This window comes from Podarcis erhardii (assembly GCF_964252035.2).
Source record: "Podarcis erhardii genome assembly, chromosome: 3".
Taxonomy (NCBI): Eukaryota; Metazoa; Chordata; class Lepidosauria; order Squamata; family Lacertidae; genus Podarcis; species Podarcis erhardii.
Window position 1 is genome coordinate 39,184,265 of NC_138507.1, and position 27,022 is coordinate 39,211,286.

General features: G+C 40.7%; 2 protein-coding genes across 7 annotated transcripts in view; both read right to left on the bottom strand.

Annotated features, from left to right (window-relative positions):
• COL12A1 (collagen type XII alpha 1 chain) overlaps window positions 1–27,022 on the bottom strand; it is a 113,280-nt gene that overhangs the window by 70,403 nt on the left and 15,855 nt on the right. For 4 of the 6 annotated variants that reach the window (XM_081856639.1, XM_081856640.1, XM_081856641.1 and 1 more), the window contains exons 5-16: window positions 26,832–26,888; window positions 25,058–25,321; window positions 23,870–24,034; window positions 23,366–23,539; window positions 22,964–23,254; window positions 21,274–21,876; window positions 20,233–20,508; window positions 18,932–19,204; window positions 17,906–18,178; window positions 4,165–4,434; window positions 2,404–2,670; window positions 170–362 (exon numbers count right to left, since the gene is read on the bottom strand). The exons of the other annotated variants lie outside the window; for them this stretch is intronic. In XM_081856639.1, the coding sequence (XP_081712765.1) occupies window positions 170–362; window positions 2,404–2,670; window positions 4,165–4,434; window positions 17,906–18,178; window positions 18,932–19,204; window positions 20,233–20,508; window positions 21,274–21,876; window positions 22,964–23,254; window positions 23,366–23,539; window positions 23,870–24,034; window positions 25,058–25,321; window positions 26,832–26,888 (3,106 nt within the window). The remainder of the gene's footprint in view (window positions 1–169; window positions 363–2,403; window positions 2,671–4,164; window positions 4,435–17,905; window positions 18,179–18,931; window positions 19,205–20,232; window positions 20,509–21,273; window positions 21,877–22,963; window positions 23,255–23,365; window positions 23,540–23,869; window positions 24,035–25,057; window positions 25,322–26,831; window positions 26,889–27,022) is intronic. 6 annotated transcript variants of the gene reach the window in all.
• Window positions 1–27,022, bottom strand: part of TMEM30A (transmembrane protein 30A) — a 93,107-nt gene that overhangs the window by 2,396 nt on the left and 63,689 nt on the right. The gene's annotated exons all lie outside the window — the stretch shown is intronic.

Below are 27,022 nucleotides of genomic sequence, written 5' to 3' on the forward strand. Positions count from 1 at the left end.
TCTACCATGCCTTTCTGCCTTTGGCATCTAAGGCAGCTAATGAAATAGACTTTAAAAAATAAACATAGGATGATAGAATTGGTATTATATGCTGAAAGATATGCAGTTGACTGAAAAATACCTATGGGGGGGGAATACTGATAAGGAAGGAAATTATGAGTGGCAATACCTGAGCTCCTCCAATACAACAGTGTTGTCATATGGCCCAACTATTAATTCTCCAAGGCGCCTGCTTTCTCCAGTTGGATGGAAAGTTACTTTATAACCCGTCACTTCACCGGGGGCTGGCTCCCAGGTTACACGGAAACTTGACATCGTAGAATCAGAAGTGTGCAGATTTCTGGGAGGTTTAAATGGGGAAGCTGCAATAGTCAAACAACACCCAAGAAATTAAGTGTTTGCTATATTCAACCATAAAACCCTCATTTCAGTTTTAAAAAAGTGAATGTATTATAGCACCTGTATGCTTTGCCTTAACAGCCCAAGAAAACTGGTTCCAGGGAGTTGAGGGATCCTTCAGAACAGGGTAGAATGTGGCATAGGAGGAAGGAGATATGGTAAAAAAAAAAAAAACACCCCTCCCTTCCTCTTCTATTACCAGATCCCTCTACTGGATCAAAAGCCCTTGCATATGCACAATATTACCAAATGGATTCCACCATAGGTTTCTGTCCCCCACACATTATGATTGTTAAATGAGCAAAGCTATGGAGATGGTGCTATCACTCATTATAGCTGCTATAAATGATTACTTAAAAAGTTGTATACATTTTAGGTTTTCATTGAAATGTCACACACTGTAACTCTTACATTCTATGCTTCAGATGAAGGGGGCTCTAATCTGTAAACTCTTATGTTTTCTATTCACCTGTAAGGTGCCACAAAACTCTCAACCATTCTCATTTTTGAAGCAATTCAGATGACCTAATCATTGCCATGCCAAGAGGAACAGGAGCAGAGAACTAGTCTCTAAAGCTCCAAACCATTTAGTGCACCTTAAAGCTAGTTAACACTCATCATCAATTTTGCACTGTATCTGGAAACTGGCAAGAAGTGTAGCCAATGCAGTTTAAAGAACACTGGAATAATATACTACTGGTTTAACAAGCAATAGATTCCTTCCTGAGCCAATTTTTCCTAGTGGGTTGAATGCTCTCTCATTTGCAGTTAGTTTGTTTGTTTGTTTGTTTGTTTGTTTGTTTGTTTGTTTGTTTGTTTGTTTGTTTGTTTGTTTTAGCTAAAAGGGCAGCAATCTAATCTCAAAGAGCAAAAGCCATGGATTCTAGTAGGGAATGAAACAGGCACCTTCTTGCTTTTTAAACTCGCTAAACTCAAGAGTCTTAGGGGAGAAGATAATGTGAGCCCACTTCCTCGATCACTGATAGCAAGACATAATTATAACATCCTTTCAAACCACTGTTACTGCAAAAGGGTGCTCTATTAATAGCTCCTATGATTATTCATAATCAGAGCCTCTGAAAGAAAAGCATCAAACCTAGCTCTCTAGTGGAAAGCCATTTAAAAATATTTAGTCTACTTTGGCTGAAGCAGCCTCAATAGAAGTTTAACATAAACACCGCTTAATTTCTAAGATCAGAGGAGTGAGGGTTCAAGACCCTGTGGAAGTTGCTCTATAAAATACTTTCTCCAGGTGTGTGTTAAGGGCTGGTTACCAGGAGAATCTGCTCAAGTTATCTGTCCTTTATTCATAATTTATACATATTCCTTTGTGGAGCCCTGGAATTGAAAATGTTCCTAAAATTAAGTTTTACCGAATAATTCTGGCTCAGATTGAAAGCTTTGAGCACCACTAAAACTCCATACAAAACAGTTAGAAATCCAAGTAGGTAATTTCTAATTGCCACACAGTCAAGCAGCTTCCCATATTGCTAAACAAGGCATGCAGGAAGCAGTACTTTAACAAGAGGTATAAAGCTGCTTGAAAATGTGTGCCAAAAGAATCCCATATAAATTCCCTGTTTGCTCTTTGTGCCACTTTGCTAATCTCCCTTTCTGTCACTGGGCTTAACCAAGAATTAACACAGAGATCAGCAGAATCCTTGTGTGGTTTGCAAGAGACAAGCGGCTTATACCACATTTGACGAGGTTGGCCCTCCCATGTCACCTTGGGAGCAGATAGGGAGCATGTGTAAAAATAGCTAGAATAATATTGTAAACACACACAGAGATGACAAAATATGACATCTTAAACTAACATTTACAGTCTTTGGCAGCCTTGCTAATGCTCAAACAGGGTGAGTCCTTTAAAAGAGGCTCTGTGGATACAGAGTACACATGTTGCATGGGGCCTCTTTTAAAAAACTCACCTGTACATGTTGCAGGAATGAATTTACACACACACACACACCTCTCTACATTCATGCAGCGTAGAAATCAATGTACCTGTTGTTCCTTCGCCTTGTCTGTGTTTTCCTTCACCAGTTTTATACATTGGAATGACAGAGATGTCGTAGGTCGTCAGTGGCTGGAGCCGTTTCAGGACGGTGGTGGTGGAGGAAGGCGGCATTTTCGCGACCATTTGTCTTCCTCCTCTACGGGGCCGGTAAACTACACGGTAGCTGACAACTTTCCCAGGAGCAGGCTGCCAGGTAACTCTCATGGTGGTCTCTTTCTCTTCATCCACTCTCACGGTCCTAGAGCTAGGAGACACTTTTCAGTGTAAAATAAAATGAAAGCAAACATATTGGGGTGGGTTGTTTTTGTTTTTGGTGAAACTTAACTTGACATATAAACTGCAGCTAGAACCCTCTGTAATATTGCAGGTATGCACACGTCCAGCTTCTCTTCCACAAAGTTTGGGATTCTGAACTTTTGGAAAACTGCAAACTTCCTTCCAGAGTAGCACTGGTTTATACTGCTTCGGTAGCTCAGTCAGTAGAGCATGAGACTCTTAACCTTAGGGTTGTGGGTTCAAGCCCTACATTGGACAAAAGATTCCTAAATTGCAGGGGATTGGACTAAATGGCCCTTGCTGTCCCTTCCAACTCTACAATGCTATGATTCTATGCCATGCTTCTATACTATCTCTCCATGTGAAAGTTGGTAAATATCCCTTTTAAGAGCAAAAATTTCTCAAATTTGGGAAATGTGCTCTCAATATTTAGAAAATCCAACTGCTCCTCCATATTTGCATTTGGCTCTGGAAAGACCAGGCCTTCTTGGCTTCTCACAACCACAGAATCTTCACCCATATATAATTAAAATGATGCAACAATGGCTCTCAGTGCTTTGAACAAACAGTTCCAGGTTCACACGGGGTATACTGTTTCCCTGCAACTTTGGAATTTCTGCTTTTATGCCATACTAAACACTGTTTCCCATTTCCTGTTGGTTCATTCAGCACAATAAAAGAAGCCATAGCAGGTGGCTCTGTTAATTACTACAGCACTGCTGGGCAAGTCAACTCCTCCTGGATGGCTTTAATGTTTGATGGTGCAGCAGCAAAGTTGGCACAAGCTTGAACTTTCCAACCCATAGCTTCTGGCATGGGATGAATGGAAGCAAGCCAAAGGAACAATTCTCTGCTGTCATGAATGCAAGGACTGTCTGATAAAAGAAGGGGGTAGCCCACCTACACTCCATCTGCTAATCTCATTGAACTACGCCCACAACCAAACCTCAGTTCAAGTTTCAAGACAAAAATCTATGGATACACTTCTGAGACGCTAATGTCCTTTTCGACGAATCCTTGAATTGGAACTCAACTAGGCAACATGGATTGCTTCATATTCCAAACTTGGGTGCAAATTCTTCAGGATTCAGAATTATAGTATAACTAATAATTAGGTATTTAAGAACTAAATAGATAGTGCGCAATTCCAGCAGGTCCTGCCTTTTTTAATCCTAGTATGGTCCCTGCCAATATTAGGTGCGTTGGGTAACATCACTATTGCAAACTTACCTGTACAATGCACATGCTCTACTTCTCTCCCCCCTGCAAGCCCCCATGCTTTCCCCAAAATCTGCTCTGTGGGTTTGGGGGAACCCAACAGCACAGATTGGGAGATGCAGAGTGCAAGGGGGACATCTCCTTGCGTGTCTTCTGGCCCTACACTAGATATTTCCCATTAACGTTAAATTATTAATTATAATAAAATGAGAAGTATTGAATCTTTGTTACCAGTGATTCTATATTCTATCTACCTTCAGTTGTAGCTTCTCCCTCTAAAGGAGCTCCTTCTCCACTTCTGTAAGAAGCCAAGACTGAAATTTTATATCTGGTCTCAGGCTGAAGGTTTTCCAGTACAGTGTTTATTACATTTCCAGGAACGGTTTTCTCTCCAGACTGATCATCATAAAGTGATTTCCATATAATTCTGTACTGATTAACTGATCCTGGAGCTGCTGTCCATGACACTCCAATAGTAGTATCAGTTATGTCTCTGGTAACCAAGTCACGAGGGGAGCCACGTTCTGCAAGGGAGAAATGCAAGAAATGTAAATTAAAATGCAGGAAAGAAATGCTGCAATAAACCAAGAACAGTACAGGCCATGAAATAAAATAAAACACAGCAAAACTAATGCATATTAAATTCATTCATTTAGAAGTCAAATTCCAGGTGTCTGAAGGTGTCACTAAATGAATATACATAATGTAATTTAGCTATACATTGGGCCGAAGTCCATTTTAACTACTTTCCTGATCTCAAAGCAGTTTTGCTTCAAAATGGGGGTGTAAATCTAGTGACTCTCACAGATATTGCAATAAATTATTGTTCTGAAATAAAACATACAAACTGTCTGAATTACTCAGTACAAATAATTTGGCACATCTCTATTATGAAGATCATAGACTTTGAAACTCCATTGCCATTTTCAAAAATAGCAAATAGTTCAGTTCACATTGGGTGGTATCAAACAAACAACAACAACAATTCTATTATTTATACCCCGCCAATCTGGCTGGGTTTTCCCAGCTGCTCTGGGAGGCCTCCAGCACATGCAAAAACAAAGTAAGACATTAAACAATAAAAACTTCCTGATACAAGGCTGACTTCAGATGTCAATTAAAAGTTGTGTGAGTGGACATCTCCTCTGCAGACCCCAATACATCCTCAAAATCTGCTCCAGATGGTTTGCAGTAGGGAGGAGCATATGGGGAAGTCCTGTTACGCTAGCAGAAATCAAATCCACTGATGTAAGGCCAGCATTGGATACAATCCATTTTATTTTAATTTTTACTTAACCTGACTGTGCGAACCTGCTGTCAGTTATGGGGATAGCTACTTATTACCATTGGCCATTTCCTGTGCTTCACTTCCAACAAGGGCAGATTTAGGGCTGTGTGTGAGTGATGTGCACGCACTAGGCACTGAGTTGAGGGGACATCGGGGACATCTTCTCAAAGCCCAGTAAGCAAGGTGCTGGGGCTTTGGGAAAGAGGAGTGAGGCTCTGACAGGGTCCTAGAGTCCTCCCAACTCCTTCACAAAGCCTAGTTAGTGCTTTTCCAGCTTTGCCTGACTACAACCCCAGGAGAACAACCTTCCTGGAAGAGTGAAAGGTGCTGGATTTCAAAAGAAACACACAATTTTTTATTTTTTATTTTTTTTACTTTCTTCTGTAAAGCTTCAGCTCTCAAAATATGGCTTTTTCATTCATTCAAAAAAGGACTTCAATCCAAATGGGAAAATATGGAAAAATTGTGTTGATATAATGTACAGATGTCTCAAAATAAATGGCTTTTCTTTCCATATTTTAATGTAATATGAATACATAGGCCACTTTACTTCAAGCCTCTGCCATAGTGTGCCTTCAGGATTAAACTATCTGCAGTTATAATAATATTTCAACAATTAACTATGGAAATCTGGATGACTACATCTATACACTGGACATACTGCAAAAATAATTGTATGTTTGAAACAATTGTCACCTGAACTAGGATATGTACCATTAGATAGAAGAAGAAGTGATTTATTTCCAATGAAGTATAATATATGTCAATTAAAATATAATAATAATAATAATAATAATAATAATAATAATAATAATTCGGGAGTCCTAAGATGTTCTGTGGTTTTAAAAATACCATGTTTTTGTTGAATGAACTATTACTGTGAGTTTCCAAGCAAGCCACAAGGGCTAAGTGGAAAATGCTGACCTCAGATAACTGGGAACTGCTGGCCAGACACCTTTTCTAAGAAAGTTGACTTGCTTTGCAAGTCAAATGATACATTTATGAAAAACATATTGAATAGCAGCCTGATGCTAAACACATTTTACATGGAAATAAATATCCCCCTAAATTACAACCAAATAAAACCTGTGGCATTGTGCAACAGGACTTCCCCCATCTCCTCCCCTGAACACAGTCCCAAATTTGCTCCTGGGGGCAGGGACATAGTGTGGGGAGGGTCAGGGGGCATAGTCCCAGGCGCCTCCACACAGGGATCCCCACCCTGCCTACCACTGGGGGTCTCTGGGCCCCAGAGCCTGGCCCATCTTTTTTTCCCCATTCATCATAACTCCCTAGCCGCTTCACCTATGCTTCTGACATTTTGCAGGTTACTTTTCTAGGGACACTTCTATGGTGCATATTGGCTAGGACTGATGGAAACTGGAGTCCAGCAACATAAGGCAGGTCACATATTCCCCACCCTGAAGTACATCATTTTCATATTAACATTGCTATCCATAAAACCACAGGAAGGGAAGTACGTTTCCGAGCACGATTCAAAGTGTTGGTGCTGACCTTTAAAGCCCTAAACGGCCTCGGTCCTGTGTACCTGAAGGAGCGTCTCCACCCCCATCGTTCAGCCCGGACACTGAGATCCAGCGCCGAGGGCCTTCTGGCGGTTCCCTCATTGCGAGAAGTGAGGCTACAGGGAACCAGACAGAGGGCCTTCTCGGTAGTGGCGCCAGCCCTGTGGAACGCCCTCCCATCAGATGTCAAAGAGATAAAGAATTACCTGACGTTCAGAAGACAACTTAAGGCAGCCCTGTTCAGGGATGTTTTTAATATGTAATGCTGTATTGTTTTTAATACTGATTGGGAGCCGCCCAGAGTGGCTGGGGAAACTCAGCCAGATGGGCGGGGTATAAATAATAAATTATTATTATTATAAATCTCTTTTAATCTTCCACCAGAAAAAGAACAACTTCAAAGGTACCTATCAAAAAATAATACAAAATCCTGGATCTATTTCTCTGTAACTTGGCAAGTTTCTGACCAAGGGGTACTGCTGTGGTGTGGGTTATTTACACATACAAAATGCCCGTAAAACAAGAATGGGGAGGGTAAATGAATCCTTTTTTAACGATCTCAAAATTGTAAGGGTTGATCCTTGCAATAAAACCATCATTCTGAAATGTGACAGGATTCAGTACTTCAAAGGAGGCCCCGGTGCCTGCAAATTTTATTCAATTCTGCCAAAAAATTAAAACGTTTTTTTAAAATGTTCTCTAAACAAAAGCAAAGGTCCAGCATAAAATTCCCTGAACCTATTTGTCTCTACTTTAGCTAACTTTCTCCAATCAGGCAGGACTACTATGCCTGTAAATTTCACCCAATTCTGTCAAAATGAAAAAAGCCTGTAGGCTTTCTTTCAATTCCCCATAGGAGTGAATGGTAGCAGCATGAAGTTTTGATTTTCCAAACTGGGATTCAGTTGCAGATCATCAGCTAAACTGAATCTAGCAGCTTTATGAAACACCAGCTTGAGGTCTGAACCAAGTCTTGTGGTCAGCACACACTAATGTATTCACCAGTATTCTTTTCTTCTGAAGGGTTCTTATTCCTTAGAAACATGCCAGATGTTTCCATCCTTGTCATTAGTGTCCCAAAGAAATCTGAGATGCACTGTGAGACTGAGGCAAAGACATATCAGAATTTGCTCCAGAGTGAGATAGTCCAGTTATAGGCAGGTATCAACCACTAAGAGCATATTACATTGATTCTGAAGCAGTTCCAGTGGATCCCAGTTAGATTCCCATATGTGAAGATCATCAATGAGGGTCTGCTCTTACTACCACAACCTTCAGAAGTGAAGTTACCAAATATGAAGAGCAGGGCTGTTTAAGTTTCACAACATATTGTTTTGAATGCACAACTTACAATGTTTTATCAAGCTCGCTCTTTCGTTGTTTTTGTTTTGTTTTACAAAGATCACAAAAACCTTTCTGTTTCAGGAGACTTTTGATCCAACTGACTGGTTTTCTCCCATTATGTTGTTGATTTTCAGGCTTAGACACAATGGTGTCAGTTCACTGCAGAATAGAATTCACTAGTACAATGACCTCCTTCCTCACCACCACCACCCCAGTCTTCTCTGGAGGTCCACTGAGGCAAAATTGCCATGGGGAGGGGTCTATCTTGGCTGAAACATTAGCATATACTTTTGAAAAATAGATAAGTGATAGAATTTACAAGCATTATCAACATGACAAGCTATTCCATTGTAATGCAGGCAAAAAGGCCAAGACCTACTATTAGCATTGAGTCAATGTGTCAAATCACTCCAGGAGCAGTCAAAGTCTCCATCATTCATGCACTAGAAATCATTAACATTTCATCTGTGTCACAGCATGGGTACATTAAAATATGGAAAATATTTGAAGCACTTCATAAAGGCCTGGCTACAGCTAGATGCAAATGTTTCCAAAATTCCATATCCACTGTTTCCACCTTACCTAGCCACAAACAATAACTTTCTTTAAGTAGTTTCCCTATTCTAGGCTCCCATCTTCCTGTCACTAGATGGGCAGTATCTGTATCTATACAAGCCTCAGAAAGCACAGAAAGTTACAAGTGAATCTTCTAACAGGGCTTCCTCTGTTCTCCCTGCACAACTCCATGCCTCTTCTCCCAGAGATCGTTCTCTTACTATGTACATTCCATACATTTAAAGTACACCCCCCCAAAGAATCCTTGAAACAGTAGTTTACCCCTCACAGAGCTGCAATTCTCAGCACCCTTACCAAACCACAGTTCCCAGGATGTGAGTGCTTTTAATGTATGGTTTGTAGTATGCAGCCAGTATCCCTTCCAGCCCCACCTGGCTCAAACTTCCCTTTTGTTCAAGGCACAATCCTTGAGAGTAAGCCACATTAAATATAGTGGGATTTATGTCTGAGTAGACATGCCTAGGAATTGGACTGTTAATCTCCTTATGAACATCATTTCTGGCAACAGCCCAAGATAGGGTCATTGGAATGAATTGGGCAAATTAATTTACTGCAAATCCTTTTTTATATATTAGCTTCCCTGACACTGCAGCCTGTAACTGGCTAACCAGAGAAACCAATGGAGATGACTAACTTAAGTCCATTAATTTCAGTTCGGCAAATGCAATGCTTTGTCTTGGTGAACCTGCTTCAACCACAAATACAATGATCAACGTTAGCAGGACTATAACAAGACAAGGGGGAACTGTATACCTGGCGCCTCTGGCTGATGCCCTCAATCTAGGAACAAGGAAGTTAAAATAGAAAGGAATGTGGAGTATCCACAAGAAGCTATGGGGAAAAGGAAGGAGCTTTACAACATTGATTCCTAGCACTGGCAAATGGATAGGAGGCACTATGCCTTCTGGTCCAAGCAAACTGCTTGCTGGAAAGGTGCCAGGGAGGATGTTCTGCATCCTCTGGAAACAATGTGTACCTTTCATGGTGAGTAGAGGCTGCCTATAATATATAATTTGTGGAATTAAGACAGAAGAGAAGTCTGGCCCAGAAACCTCAATTTATTCATTATCATTCTGCTGGCTGGGATCATTTAGGTTACATGGAAATGCCTCCATTTCCTTACCACATAAAATTCCAGCAGTTATGCAACGTGCCTTTCTATTCTAGAGGCATTTGTAAGAAGCCAGTAACACTTTTATTGCAGAATGGATCACTTCCTCTAGGCCGATTTGTTTTTTCCTAGAAATATGGCATTCCCACAGAAAGGACAAGTGACGTGATTGTTTGACAATTGGCAAAAGTCTCTTGAAAATGTCAGAATCCAAAAAACTAAGTATGCAAAATTTAAATAATGCATGAGACAGCACTAAATCTCCTAAGAAGACACAGAGTCTCTTTGTGTGGTGCAAGCCCTTTGCGACTCAAAACATGTACGTAACGTTCCTATGTTATGCTAAAAACTTCATTGTAAAGAAATGTCACTTGTGCTGGTACTAATTCAGTCTGTAGGAGGTCCACAATCTCTAGAACATTTTTAATTAACTGTGAGAATATCAGAAGACTATATCTAGAGACTGATAACTCTCTACAATTAAAAAGGCGTACTGCAAAAAAACCAGTAACTACGGTAAAACATAAAATATGATGAGCTCTTTTACAAAAGAGTAAGTCTTTGAGCATTGCAGTTCTCACAGTTTATACTATTTGAAAAGAAGGGTGCTATTCCTTTCAGAATTGGATGAATAAATCATTATTCAGTTTTATGAGGGAAAAGTAAAAATTATCCAATATTTACAGAGAGATGCACTGGACTCATATAACTTTGTTAAACTAAGTTTTGTAATCTCAGAAGGCTAAATACATTGCAAAAGGTAGGCTACATCATCTCCTGGAATAAACTGGCCCCAAACACATCAACATTTACCTACAAAAACTACACTGTGCATTAATTTCAATTCATAACATAATGCAGTTGTTCACAAAACAATTATAAAATTGCTTGTTCTGCTGACTTGCTTTTAATGACATGGAGTCCTTTAAATGGTAAATTAGTTCCTCTGCTTTGATCAGTTATTCTGAGGCCCTGATATCCAATATTTGTAACATCTTTAAGACAATGCTGGAATATTATGTTCAGACATAGGTCATCTGTCAATTTTTCAAAGAATGGTTATGCAAATTACAGTTAATAGTATAGTTTCTGTCAGAAGTTTCCCCCCCAAAAAAAGAAAATTGCAGTAATAATAATAATAATAATCCTATATTCTGTTTAAATTAATCTATTTAACAGATATAGTATACAGCATGTTCTTGTCATTTGACATTAATACCTCAAGGCAAACAAGTTAGCTCTTGCCAGAACTGCTCTTACCACCTCCTCTCCATGGGAAAAACAGATTAGAAAAACAGTAGCTCTCAGAAAAAGTTGATTGTTAGCCATCTACTGGGTTTCCATTCATTACAATTGCTGTGTTTATCATTATGTTTTATTTCTAGTGTATGACCCATGGTTTTGGCTCAGGCTATGAAAAAAAGGGGGAAATGGAAAACTCCAAGGGGGGTTGGGGAATAGGAAGGAGAATGATGAGGTGAAATATTCCAATTCATTTTTTAAGCTAACTATGCCAAAATGTGAAACTGATCCAGCACCAACAATTGCAAGGAAAAGCAGTAAGTAGTTTTGTAGAAAACCAATATGGTATTATATGGTGGTGCATCTGCCATATAATAACAACAATTCTATGTTCCATTTCATGATGAAATCTTAGTATTGGTTACATGAAGGATGTGTGTCAGGTACAATGTAGTCCTCTGGTGGACCACTGGCCAATTTCTGGAAGACCAGGGTTTCCCAAATTTGGGTCTCCAGCTGTTTTTGGACTACAACTCCCATCATTCCTAGCTAAAAGGAGCAGTGATTAGGGATGATGGGAACTGTAGTCCAAAAACAGCTGGCGACCCAACTTTGGGAACCCCTGTGGTAAGCTTCTAGTTAGCACCTGCTGGTTACTGGGATTTCTGCAAAGAGTGTTGAACTCTATGAACTTTAATCTGATTTCCAGCATGAGGCATCCCTTACATCAGTGGTTTTCAGCCAGTGTGCTGTGGCACCCTGGGGTGCCTTTAATGATGACCCGGGGTGCCGTGGACAGCACTGGCTCTGTCCCTCTTTCCTTCCCTCCCTCCTCTGATGCCCTCTTGCATCTCTGCCTCCCAAAGGTTTACACAGCTGTTGGTTGCAGCAGCCCAGGCTACAAGCTCCCCAGGTGAATGGTGCCTCTGGGGCTGAGTAGGTGGTGCTTCCCAGGCCCCTGTGGGGCAGTGTGAGGAGGCACCTCTCTTTGGGGCAGTGGGGGCAGCTCAGAGACCGGGGCAGCTGTCCGGAGGACTCCCAAGGGGAGAGGAGAGGTGGCTGAGGGAACACTCCACAAGGGAGAGTGTTCAAAAAAGGGTGAGAGACTGCCAGCTCTTCAGGCAAGGGATGACATAACTGGGCTCCTGAGCCCCACAGGGGTGCCGCAAAAAGAATATAGTTGGTCAAGGGAGCCACAGACTCAAAAAGTTAGAAAACCTCTGCCTTACGTTATTAAGCAAGAACGTACACTCAGGATCACTTAACATAGTTATGCCTTAACTATTAACAGACCCTGAGAACACACTCTTTATACATTTTAAGCACATTACTTTTAGCAGCTTCTAACTCCCAGACAGTAAGCAGCTTCCAGGAAACAGAATATCCTTGGGGTGGGGAACAAAGTTATATTAGGGCCTAGGTGGGTAGACAAAGAATGCAGACATACACACCAAGTCCCATACTATGGGGTGAATTTAGACGTGCTATAGAGTAAGTTTGTGTGTGACTCTGTGGGGTCAGTACAGAGATCTAAAAGTTCATCTGCTGTAACACGGATCACTCTTACAAAGTTATGCATCGTTTGTCCATGAAGCCAGACAGCCAGGGACACCATTTCAGGTTTCAATAGTGAAGAGTTTTCAGTGTTGGGAAAGACAAGATGCATAGCTAGTTAGGAACATAAGCAACTAGATAGCTAGAAATGTGACGTTGTGCAACAATGGCCTCTGGGCAGTTACGGCATTCCAAGCAGTCACCTTCCATTAAACTAAACTTTATGTTAAATGAATTATGGCAGTGGGAGGTGTCCAACAAACCAATTCCATTAGCACACAGACTTCTGACTGCACAATGGATCATCCTTTCCTTCCCACATTCCCTAAACAGAGGGAGGGAAAGTTGTGTTGCGCAAACAGAAATCCTTGCACTAACAGAACTGGTTCACTGGATACCACCCAGTGTTTTCCACCAGTTGGGCTTGAGCCACTTTCAGATGGGCCTCAGTGGAACAGCCCGCAAAGTGTCTCCTCATAGGCCTCGCCTGCCCTCTAGCCATGTCATAGCTTTCCAGCTGGACCAATGCCAGCGCCAATAACTCCTTCCTGAGAAAAGATGACTGAGAGACAGTTAAGTTTGATGGCAGGAGGAAAAAAGGCCACGGCAGGTATTGAAGGAAAATTAAAAAGTGAAAGGTTGATATTTATTAATAATAAATAATTAAGCAAGCGAAGTGGAGATATAAAGGAAGGTGATAAGACTCTGCATCTCTTATTCATGGGCTGGACATTTCCAGATCACCATTTGAAAAAAGGAACTGCATTGTCAAAAAAAAGAGAGAACAAGAGGATAAACTTGCATAAATTTGCACATACTAATGAGTATAGAAATAAACCTAGAAATAATTGCAAACACAATACATCTCACCATGGTAGGGAAGATTGTGCCTTGACGACTTGGATTCCTGTTCAGTCCACAGTCCAGTCCAGCTGATGGGCAGCTTTATGGTACTTTATCTCCCTTCTTATGGCTCTTTCTCTCTAAACCAGAACTGGAATGGACAGTCCTTTAAACAGAAGACTGTCTTCTAAAAAGTAGGGCATGTCTCAATCCCACTTACAAGTTTCCATTAAGTTATCAAGCTAGGAGTAACTTTTATTTTTTCTTATGTTATTTCTTATCACTAAAGGTTTTTTAATTAGCCCTTTGTGAAAATCCATCCTATTCTAGTACTTTCTGCTTTCCACCCCTTGTTCTTTCAAGACCATCCTTATAATTTGGTTTTCTCACACACAATAAGCCTACAATTCTTTCATCCCACCCCTTGAAGGCAGCTTGCTCTAAGAGTATACAGAATGGGCTGGGGAGAAAACTAGCTCTATTGCTGTGCTGTTAATTGTAATCATCATGCCCAGTTCAAAACGTCGCCATGTCTCCTCTGGCACTCCAATTTAATCATATATATTTTTTGACATTTTGCTTTTTATGTGCTCAGCCAGAGCTCTGTTCGCTTTCATCATAAAACAATCCAGAAGCAAAAACTTCTCGAGAGCTCCAAAAATTCAGCTGCAACATGTTTGCATAGCTTTCTTATCCAGCTGAAGAATAAACACATTCCAGAGGATGAACATTCTAAAAACTATTCATATAAATTATAGAAGTCATCATCATCCGCCACCGAAAGAGGCAAGCAGGATTTCCAAGTTATATTTCGATAATGGAGAAGTTTGCACAACACGTGATATTTAAGTCTGGAAGATGGAAGCCAGGCCATCTACAGACCCAAATATATGTAGGATGTATACTTCATTATGCCTTATCAATAAAGCTGAATAGTTATGTTAAACATGCATATAAACAGAGATTAAAAAAGATTGGAGGACTGGAGGGAGAAAGGAGGGTTTTGATTAGGGTCATATTAATGTTTATATTAAAAAGCTAACATGTAGCAGCTGGGTGTTTATTTTAATCAGTATTTGGGGAATAAATGATTAGGGCATCGAGGATGCATTCCCTTGAGCTCTTGGCCTGACTCTTCTGTTTAAATCAGTGTGTTGCTTTAATCGGATTTCTTTGTTTGATATTTTAGTGGGATTGTTTTATTGTGTGTTTTAAAAGAGCTACTCCCAGAAAAGAAAATCAGAAATTATGCACCCTAGACATGGCATTGTGCATGTGCAAAGGCCTCTTAGGATTCCAGCTTATGAATATATTAGGAGTAAATAAGTTTGTTCACTACCTGCTTTGATATGGGGGTGGGGGGAGGAGTCTGGAAATAAAACTCAGTTTTATATGGCCTGGGATGTGCTTCCTTGTTTCATTTTATTGTGCTTGAATCTTTTGACATGTTATGTCAGATTTTTATTGGCACTCTTAATCCCCCAATAATATAAAGTTTATCCTTATTTCTTGATACTGCTGCAATTCCTGTTTCTCTGCATTCCTCTCCCTGGTTGGGGGGTGGGGGGCATGTGGAAGCATCTGTAGGGGAGTGTCTGCATAGCTCTTCACCCCATAAAATGGGATTGTAAAAAAGAGCCATTCATAAGCAGTGCATAGTTAAACTATGGAATTCGCCCCAGAAGAAGTAGTGATAGCCACCAACTGGGGTGCTTTTAAAGGAGGATTAGGCAAATTCTTGGAGGATAAGGCTATGAACAGCTGCTAGCTATGATGGGTATGTTCTACCTCCATTGTGGAAGCAGCACTGCTTGCTAGGAAACACAAGTAGGGAGAGAGCTGTTGCACTCAGGTCCTGCTTGTGGGCTTCCTGTATACATATGGTTGGCCATTATTAAAGGAGGATGCTGGGTTACATGGGCCTTTGGCTTGATCCAGCATGTAACGCTGTATGTAAAGAATTGCATAATCTTTACTATGTAAATGGCCGCACCCCTGTGCAAGATAGTGAGAACCCAAGAACTTCAGAAGAGGAGCCAGCTGTCTGCCGTTGCCTGCTTCCCAGTGGGATGCCTGAACTATTCTTCTCTCCTTGCAGGATTGAAGCCCTTGCTGAACAGTCCCTCCTGCTCCAGCCCCAGCTGAACTGGGTCATCTAGCTGGGTTGATGACATAAAAGCCAGGCTGCAGTGGGGGCAGGCACACCATTGGCAGGGGTGAAACCAGCAGGGGGTTAACCACAAAGGGAAGTTTCCTGGTGCCTTGGCAGGCGATTCTGCTGAAGCATTGGCGGATCTGTATAATGGAGAAATGACCAGGGTGGTGGACACAATCGCTCCTTAGCACCCCCTCTCATGGGGTGGAGTCAAACCAGCCCCTTAGTTCTCTAGGGAGCTGGTAACAATGAAACATTTGAGGCAGTGACTACAGCGAAGTTGGCGGAAAACTCAGGATGGGTACGACCAGGGCTTTTTTAGAGCTGGAACTCAATTCTGGCCCCTCTCAGGTGGACACCATTGCCATTCTATGAGAATAAGGGAAGTGTTCATGGTGAGTTCCGGCACCTCTTTTTCTAGAAAAATAGCACTGGATACGACGAAGACAAGCTAGAGCCTCTTCGAAGACCTACTCTGTGGCACTGTGAGCAGTAAATATATATATATATCAACCCTCCAGAGCATATTTGGGAAAGGCATAGGACATGCATAGTGGGAGGAGGGGTGGAAACCCCATTTTGCAAGCAAGTGTGCATTTTTGTAAGTATTATTTGGTTGGAGAAGTGCATCACAAAATTTGGACAAGCGTGAATTTCGAAGGATGGATGTGTTTTGGTTTTCCTGTTGTTTCAGAATGTGTGAATTTGATAGATTTATCTCTAAATGCAAACTGAATCAAATTTCTCCTCCATCCTTAGTGGGGATACAAAGAGAGATAGGATATTGCTCATGATTTCTGATGGAATAAAAAATTATAATTGTATAAATACAGTGGTACCTCAGGTTACAGCTGCTTCAGGTTAAAGACTCCGCTAACCCAGAAAAAGTATCTCGGGTTAAGAACTTTGCTTCAGGATGAGAACAGAAATCACGCCACGGTGGTGCGGCGGCAGCGGGAGGCCACATTTGCAAAAGTGGTACCTCAGGTTAAGAACAGTTTCAGGTTAAGAACAGACCTCCAGAACAAATTAAGTTCTTAACCCAAGGTACCCCTGTAGCCTGGAAAATGTCTGGGATCACTATGGGATAGTACTGTAATAAACCACTTCTCTTTGCACACCAGGCTATATCCTTCACAAGCAGAAACATTTCATTCTGAAAGGGAACTGCAAACAAAGCCTCCCTCTTGCTGGCATAGGATCACAGAGGAAAAGGTTCTAACTCACTTAACCAATCTATGGCACACTTCTGATTTGAAAAGCTCCATATGTTTTGTTTTGTTTTTAAAATTTCGACATGATTAATGTGCCCATGCACTACCTTGACATTGCACATATCATTAGCAATGAAAATATTATCACTGAGAACTCACATCCTGTATAATGTGATTCATTATCATTTTATTTCTGACACCTTACTAACAAAAACAAAAACACACAGAGATTCAGAGTACCACTGCAAAGCTGTGCTGGCAAACAGTGGAAGCAAAGAGAAATAAAGCTGTTCATTATGTTGTACAATGACAAGCAGAGCCACACACCCTGATCCACAAACACCCCACTGTGGGGTAAGTATGGCAATATAAACATAGGAAACTGCCTTTATGTCTTAGCATGGTTTCATCTGGCCCAATCTTGTACACTCTGCCTGGCAGCCCTCCGCCAGGTTAATCCATTTCTCCTCCAGGTCTTTTAGGGGACATATGCATACAACAGCCAGGGGAGATGAAGGGGACCTTATACATCTAAAACACACTCTGTTTTTTAGCTATGGCCCCTTCCCCCAACTGTGCCCCTGCTTTTCCCCAGAAACATAGCCTTGCCTTGGAAGCAGACCCAGGACCAATTCACAATCAGTGGAAGAATCATATATCCAGACAGTGAAATGCTAAGAATGTGTCCAATATCAGTACAGTCGTACCTTGGAAGTCAAACGAAATCTGTTCTATAAGTCCATTTGACTTCCAAAATGTTCGGAAACCAAAGCACAGCTTTTGATTGGCTGCAGTAAGCTCCTGCAGCCAATCGGAAGCCACGGAAGCCCCATCAGACATTCAGGTTCCAACAAACGTTCGCAAACCGAAACACTCACTTCCGGGTTTGCGGAGTTCAGGAGCCAAAATGTCTGAGTACCAAGGGGTTCAGGATCCAAGGTGTCTTTCAGTCATATGTCTACATTAATGCTTATACAAAGAAAGGTTGCATAGAAACAACTGAAAATGACTATGGCAAAAAAATAAAAATAAAATCCTAGGTCTCCACATGTCATAATCCAAGAGGGATATCTGTTCACAAGTGTATCTTTAGTACCAACTACCAGCATCAGCAGCAAGGTATGTGATTCAGCTGTTTTTACCTTCAAGAGTGACTCCTTGTCCAGGGAGAGCATCGCCTGCTCCAGATGCATACAACGCAGCCACAGACAAATCATATCTTGTTCCTGGCTCCAGGTCTCTGAGAACTGTACTGGTGGTAGTTCCGCTTACGGTCACTTCCTTAGTTTCACCTCCTGTTGCTGGAGTATACGTCACAAAGTATCTCTGTACTTTGCCAGGTGCTGGACTCCAAGATAATCTCAACGAGGATGTCGTAGCATCAGAAACCTTCAAGTCTCTTGGTCTTCCCAAAACTGCACATGTTTAAAAAAAGAAGAACATTAGAAACAGACAAAGAACTTCCTTGCAATAATAATTAGCTATCTTTAAGGTCTCCTGTGAAATATCTGTGATGTAAACTATTAATCACAACTAACATTTAGGAAAGCAATCAATCAACACAGGGTAGCATTTAAATATGGCAGCCAAGTCAGGACAACAACCTCCTGAAGCAGCCTGATAATGCAAGGTGTCACTTTTTAGCTGAGTGAAAGCAGAGCAATATGTGCATTTTTGAAAGGAGTGAAATGCAAATGAAACTGAATGAAATCTGAGAGATGGGGGGAAATGTGGCTCATACGGCTAGACAGGGATGGGGAACCTGTGGCCCTCCAGATGTTCACAACTCCCATCAGCCCCAGAAAGCATGGTCCACGTCAGAGATCATGGGAGTTGGGAGTCCAAACAAACCTGGAGGACTACAGATTCTCCATCCCTGCCCTAGACAAAGAACATAGTCTGTTGAGGCTTTGCTGCCGTGGTAAGAATTGCTAGACACACTCTTTTTTAATGCAGGGGTGTCAGCTTCAGCCCACTTCACACACTGAAGTTTTAAATACAATGGTCTAATATATACCAAGTGCCAAAACACCCTGAATCACAGAGATACATGCACAAGGGAGCCAGCTGGGTTTATTATCGCTTCCTATCATATTTAAATGTCACAGCAACTCTTCTGCTGTTGAGTTTTGTGTGGAGTCCCAAAAACCATTACATTGATGGCTTACCTTCCTCAGTTTTTCCATGTCCATTCAGTGGCTTTCCAGCCCCAGACTGGTACTCAGCAGTAACAGAGACTTCATATCTTGTATCTGGTTTCAGATTCTGTAGTGTCGTTGCTCTTTCATTTGCTGGGACTGTCACTTGTCTTCTCTCACCACCAGCGACTGGCCTGTAAGCAAGCCTGTATCTGAGAACACTGCCTGGAGCAGGTGACCACCCAACCTTGAAACTATCCGTTGTCTCATCTGTTACTCTTAAGTTTCGTGGTGATCCCCTGACTATAAAAGAAATATAAAATATACAAGCACAAATGAAATGGTTTTAACTGGTTGTTTTTATTGTTTTTCATAAAATTTTATCTGTCTTGGTTTTAATGATTTTTTTACTTATATTTTATTGCTGTTTTGTTGAATTGCATCTGGTTAGATTTAATATTTATACCCTGCTTTCCTATTAAAATAATGCTCAAAGCAGATTACACAATACAAAGCAACAAAAATGTAACACACAACATTTTTTTATATTAGCTGCTTTGAACACCAGTGGAAAAGTAGGGTCCAAATTTTACCAATAAATTTTAAATCAGTTTATCTCATTGGGTGATGGGGGAATAGAACTATATTAAGTTATGCCTTTCAACCAGAACTGGGATACAGAGGACTCTGCACATACTGTTCCTCGACATCATTTGAGATTCCACCCAAAAAATAGCACAATAAAACCACTACTTTCTACATCAATAGTATTATCAAATAGTATTATCAATATGTAGGAGGAATGAGAAAGAAAGGGCATTGGCAGGAAAGTGGGATTTCCCATAAATATGAAATTTAATCCATTTGAAGTGCTGAAAAATCAGCTTCAATATGGAGTTATCCGTCTTTGTTCTACCACCTCAGGAACGCCAAATTGGTTTGTGATACAGGCCTTTCCAAATAAGAAAGATACAATGTATAGCCTCTCTCTAGAAAACACAGGGAAGTGGACCCAAGAAACTCAAATGACCAAAGGGTTTTAATGTATCTGTTAGATTAGTAAATACACCTTTCAGCCTTGTACCTTTTCTCATTTACCAATGGTAAATCTCTTGGTATGTTCCTCATATACAGTTCTGCCTTAGACAGCTGTTATCTGAACACAATACATACTGATTCATATTCAACCATGGCTACTTGGTGTGTGCCAAAGCCTAGAGCTAATTTTGGTGGGGCAGGGGCAGCAAACACATCTCTATGGTAACACATACATAGGGCCCCTATCTTGGTTTTCAGGAAGGAGAATTGATGCAGGACAATAAGAACAATACCTTCTAAAGTTGTTTCTTCCCCATTCAAAGGAGGTCCATCGCCATCTTCATATTCTGCAATCACACTGACGGTGTATGTGGTTTGTGGTAGTAAATTGGTAAGAACTGTACTAGTAAGCGGAGCTGGTACAGAAACAAAGTATTCGTCTTCGCCAATAGCCACCTTGTACTTGACAAGGTAAGATAAAACACCAGGTCCTGCTGGAGACCAGCTCGTTTTGAAGCTGTTAGATGTCACTTCTGAAAACTTCAGATCCCTTGCTCCCAAGTGAATTGCTGAAAAAAAGCACATAGTGAACAAATGAAGGCTTTAGAAAATCTCTTTTCAATTTCCAGTAAGGTGTATAAACACAATTGGTTGCTATATATACAGAAACATCTTGATTTAACAGGCTGTTACAGAGGAACCTGTGGCCTCCATATGTTTCTGGATAATCACTCCCATTATTCCTCTTAATTGGCCATGACAGGTGTGGCTGATGGAAACTACAGCCAAACACTTAGAAACCCACAGGTTCCCCACTCCTAGCCTAAAAGCCTACTGGGGGAGGGGCAGAGCTGGGGAGAGGATAAAGCTATCATTGGCTAGCCATGAGGGCTATGCTTTGCATCCACAGCTGGAGGCTATAATGCTTCTGAATAAGTGGAATTGAGAGTATGGAGTGATGTGCTATGCATAAGGGGAGTGTGATTGTTGAGTTGGGTGTGTGTGGTTTTGTGTACATTGTTAATTATCACGACTGCATTATAGCGAGCACTTCTGCAATATACATGGGATTCTCTAATGATATTTTGATGCTGTATTTTTACTTTTTTGCATGATTTCCTTTAATGGTTCTTATTTTACTTACTAGCATTGCTTTGAGATATTTATCATTGCATAATTATGTTTCACTAAATTAGTAGTATCAGTGTCTAGTTCAGAATTAGTACTGTGTTTTCTATATTCAGTTTTAGAGTTTTCTGTTTAAACTTGCATACCATTTCATATTTCATCAACCAATATTAAATTAAAAATTCTGCACAGCAAGAGCAACTCACCTTTCTTTCTAATTGCCTCAAGTTCCTGTTCAATTCGTAAGCAGATAGCCCGTGTAAGCTCAAACGATATCCTTTGAAAAGCGTCAAAATCTTCCACTGTGTACACATGGGTTTCTGTAGGCTCTGAAGCAATTGCTTCCAACTCTGATCGTACTGCATCTTTAACACCAACTGCAAATATTTCTACATCTGAATTTCTTAGTCTGTCAGCAGGATCTTTAAAGGCATCTGACGATTTCCCATCAGTAATAAGAATCATGACCCTTGGGACATTTGGTCTTGCACCTCTGCTTTGAACAAAGACTTTCTCCCTTACAAAGGTCATTGCTTTGCCTGTGTTTGTAGATCCACCTCTGTAGGGGAAGGTGTTAATAGCATGAAGTACATCTTCAATTCTAGTGTATCTGTTCAAAGTGAATTCTGTATGAGGATCCCTGCTGTACTGAACAAGGCTGATTTGGACTTTGGCTGGCGAAACATCAAAGCTTTTAACCAGCACTTCCAAAAATGCTCTTACTTTAACAAAATTGGCGATGCCAATACTGTAGGAGCCATCAACCAGAAGCACAATATCAGCTTTTATATCCACGCCTTCTGAGCACTCTGTGTAAAGGAAAGGGGGAGGGGGGAGAACACTTAGTATTTTTATATATATTTAGCACTTCAGAGTGTTCAAAGCATTACATATCACCATCATGAATTATTCCGTTATTGCAGGGGTGGTGATGAGGCAGAGAGACAGCAGCTTGTCTCCTGTGTTCACAGGGGTGGCAAGATTTGAAGAGAGATTCACATTCTCTTAGCTACTATGCTAACTACATGAGCTCCGATATCACCTACTAAATAGGCAGACATACAGCTTTGGGGGGGGTGTACACTTTGGGGTAGAGATTCCTGGTATGAATAATAGTCTAGTACATAGGCTTTATTTCCCATGCCATTTCTGCAACAAGTTAGATGATGGCAAACAGAAGTTAGATTTCTAATATTCCATGGTGGGGAAGCCGAGAGGCTGTACTGGTCCAGGATCTGCTAAATCCCAAGCCAGCACCACTGCCATCAGTTGACAGCATCAGGCCCAACCATATCTTATTAGGCATTGAGAGCCAGTGTGGTGTTGTGGTTAAGAGCAATAGACTCGCAATCTGGGGAACCGGGTTCGCATCTCCGCTCCTCCACATGCAGCTGCTGGGTGAACTTGGGCCAGTCACACTTCTTTGAAGTCTCTCAGCCCCACTCACCTCACAGAGTGTTTGTTGTGAGGGAGGAAGGGAAAGGAGAATGTTAGCCACTTTGAGACTCCTTCAGGTAGTGATAAAGCGGGATATCAATCTCTCTCTCTCTCTCTCTCTCTCTCTCTCTCTCTCTCTCTCTCTGATATCATGTAAAATATGTACGCAGCAGTAAGTCCTATTGTTGAGTGGAACTTATGCTTAGGTAAGTATGTATAAGATATGAACCTTTATTCTCCATTTATTTCTCTCTGTGCATTTGTGCATTTTAGATAAATTAATAGAAGCCCATTTTTTTGCCTTGCAACAGCAGTCCCCAAAGCTTTTCAAAAATACAGTTAAAAAGAAAAATATGAAATTATATTTTATGTCTTTTACATCAACTATCTTTTCCCAAGAATGCTTTGTTTTTATGCAATTCAAACACGATTCTGCAATCTTAGTAGCCAATAACTTACCCACTTGAACTTTTACTGCCTGAGTTTTTTCCATAATAGTCACTGCCTCACTGGGAGTCAGTCCTTTCATTGCATACACATTGATTTGGTATTCAGTGTCTGGTGAAAGGTCTTTTACATTAAAAGCAGTAGTCTGAGGTCCTACGCTCAATGAATGTTGCTTGGCACCAGCTATCATTGGAATGAGGTCCACCTTGTAGCCAGTTATTTCACTAGGAGATGGATGCCAAGTGATTCTAATGGATCTTGATGAGACTTGCGTAGCTACCAGGTTTGAGGCAGGCTCTATAGCTGAAAAAAATAAAAACAAAGATCCAGTTGGATCTCAAGAACAAGGAGATGAAATGCTTGATTATGTACACAAGTAGTCTAGTTCTTGTGAAACTTTAAAATGTCCCTTACCTTCTTCTCCACTGACCAGTTCACCCAATTGTTCATCAACACCTGAGCACACCTGCGAGATTATTTCATTCTGTATATTCACAATGCCATCAAAGTTGGCCACATTAAAAACATGAGTCAGTGAGGGCTGAGAGGCAATTAACTTCAGCTCTTTGGCGACTGCAGCTTTGATTCCTTCAAAAGAAGAAAGTAACAATATGTGAATATGTTTGCCAGTGATACACCAATGCTCCAGATAGCATTTTACCTATCCAGGCCCCAACATCACCAGCTAATGTTGAGTGTCCCCCACAATATGAGATTCAGAGGGCCTTTTCAGCAGAAAACCCCACTCCTGGTTGTGGGACAACCTCCCTAGAGAGCTTCACATAGTGACTTCTTTTATATCCTTTAATTGGCAGGCATACATTTTTCCAAACTATTCCCCAGGTCTTTTGACACAATTTTAATATAATTCCATAATATTTGTACTAATACTTTAATTGTTGCAGAAATCTGACATACCCAAAGAAAACACTTCAACTCCTATGCCCTGAAGTTCTCTTGCAGGGATTTCTACTTCATCTTGAGATTTTCCGTCGGTTATGACGATTGCCACTTTAGGAAAGCCTTTTCTTGCTCCAGCAGATTCAATGAATGTATTCTTAATCAGATAATCTATTGCTTCTCCTGAAATTTGGAAAATGGGTTGTGATTTAAAAATCCACAGATGTTCCAAGTTTAGATGAAATTCAAAATTTGAAAATCAAGAAGGCAGCACAATCAATGAAGAAAAATTATAAGCTCTTGAAACTCATCCATGTTTTCAGCTCTGTGTCCAGCCCAAAATGACGAGGCAAACTGAGTTGATTCTGATGAGGTTTTCATATGTCCACATTGGATTGCACCATTAGTGATGCATCTTGAGCTGGATCAGACTCCCTAAAGCTCTGTGACACTGCATTTTGCTGTAAAATTAAAGCAATCACTGCATTTGTTTTAAAAAACTGACTAGGGAAACACCCTGAATGTGGAGGAAGTGTAGAGTGCAGTGCATGGGTAGAGAGGTCACAGGATATTTTCATGTTGAAGGGCAAGTCCTGGTTTTAATCAAAGTGATTATTTCTCCAGGGCACTCAAACCACAATAATTTGGAGGAGGAGTGTTAGCATCCTTTCTGTTTTCTAACAAAATTTAAAATAAACACTACAATAAAATTGTTTTCATTCTTCTGTTTTTCTACACTCACACAAGTGATTTCTATTTTACCCACCTACCAAATGATAATGGGAGAACCACTGCAGCTATCATTATGATAAATCTCAGGCTTCATCCCCTCAGAAGGGGAAACTATGCCTACCAACTGTCTCTAATTCTGGCAGAAAAAAAGAAAAAATGTAGTTTTTAAAATAACATAATATATTTTAAGGGTTCCCTGCATACAAAAAAAAACCTGGTTGGGTCTCCCTATCGCTTGGCAGATCTATTGCCTGCAATTTTCATCCATCAGTTTCTAGATTCCTCTTATAGTCAATTGGAGGGAATGTGAGCTTCAGATTTAACAGAACTAATTTGGACCCAAATAACAAGTCAAATCAGAAAAACAATGAGAGTATCCAAAACAGATCAGGTTGCTTTCCAACATTACTGATACAAGGTGAATTTTGAGAATGGTGCACATCCCTGATTACTATAATATTTAAAAGTCCATACCTGTCATTGTATTGCCTCCTTTGTATGGTATTCCTTTTATTGCCTCAATGAGATCTCTCTTTTTGAAATACTGATTTAAGTTGAACTCAGTCCTTGTATCAGAGCTGTACTGAACTATTCCAACTCTCGTCTTATCTTCTCCAATATCAAAGGCCGACACAAGGGTAACAATGAAATCCAAGATGTATTTAAAGTTATTTCTGCCCACACTCCAAGAGCCATCCACAAGAAAAACTAGATCTGTAACAGCACTGAGGGAACATCCTGAAATATAATTTTATCAAAAATAATGACATTGCCATACACCCACACAAGTAATGTAGCATAAGTAATGCACTACAAAGAAATATGAGGCAATTTTCATTGACTCCTGCACCACCTCCCATACTGACTAGAAGGGATAGATTTTCAGAGGAAGAATCCACATATTTCCTCTCCTTCCACAAGCAGGAGATTCCATAAGTGAAACTCCACCCACAGGATCTCTGGATCCAACCTATAATATGCATAAATCCCCTTACTATACAGGCAGGATATGACTAAAAGTAAATTGTTTGTTGGCACTTCACAGTTAGAATCAGATTCTTGTTCATTTACAGCAGGCATCCCCAAACTCAGCCCTCCAGCTGTTTTGGAACTACAACTCCCATCATCCCTAGCTAACAGGACCAGTGGTCAGGGATGATGAGAATTGTAGTCCCAAAACAGCTGGAGGGCCGAGTTTGGAGATGCCTGATTTACAGGAACCATAATGAGGTCCTCTGTGTGGAATGTTAGCATCCAAAATGCATATGTAAAGGGTTAATTGCAAGAGCTGTAGAACTCTATGACACCATACACTCTGTGGCAGTAATGGCAGTTGGTACAATTATGGCAGTTAGTAGAGCAATCTTAACAGTTAAAGCAGCAGGTATGAACTGTTCTGCTGCTGTCTGCCTCAGAGTTAGTTAGTCTGTAACAGTTTAATCCAGTGATGGCCAAACTTGGCCCTCCAGCTGTTTTGGGACTACAATTCCCATCATCCCTGACCACTGGTCTTGTTAGCTAGGGATGATGGGAGTTGTAGTCCCAAACCAGCTGGAGGGCCAAGTTTGGCCATCAATGGTTTAATCTATATAAAATGTTTTAGCAACTTAAGTATCACTCATCTGCATTGTATATTTTAATCTGCGACTGCAACTACACTAAGTAAAAGTTACGTGTTATTTAAACGTAAACAGTCTCTTTATTTAAAGAGAGTGTCTTGTGTAATTTTTATAGGAGGGGGGAAAGAGAATTAATTAAAAGGTTCAAACGACCCAGGACTGTCTTCCACATACTCTGCAAATGGGAACTAGAGTCGAATTCCCACACTCTGAACCAAAATTTAAATGGTTGGAAAGCTTGAGGAATAAAACAAAGGCTGATAGCTCACCAGGCTAAATGGAAGATCAAAAGAGAAAAGGAAAATGGAGACTTTAAGGTGTCTAGAGGACAGGAAACAAAAGCTTGCAAAAATAAGTAAGTAAGTAAGTAAGTAAGTAAATGTTTTTCTCCTTAGCTACCAGACCTAGCAGTCAGCACAAGGAGTGATACAGACTAGTGTCTGTAATACAATGATTGGGACAGGGCGTAACTAAACACTCTTTTCCCTGTCCAGTAGACATACCTATTGAGAAAAGGGAAAGGAAGAATTTGCACAGCTCAATGGGCAACTGGCGGTGCTGACTTAGAAAGAACTGTCTCACGTTCCTAATGTGATTTTAAGTGATTTTAAATGGGCAAAGTCACTTACTTTGTAACTGAACTTCTTCGATTTTCTTTTCTGTTGTTACTAAACCACCTGTTTGAACTGGAACAACAAAATAACATAGGATTAAGAAGTATCCCATATCACTGATAAACTGTCAGAATCTAAGGATGTGCTGGGAGAGTATGTAAATAGGGCCAAAAAACATTTGGGCTTCTCCAGTGATTCACATCCCA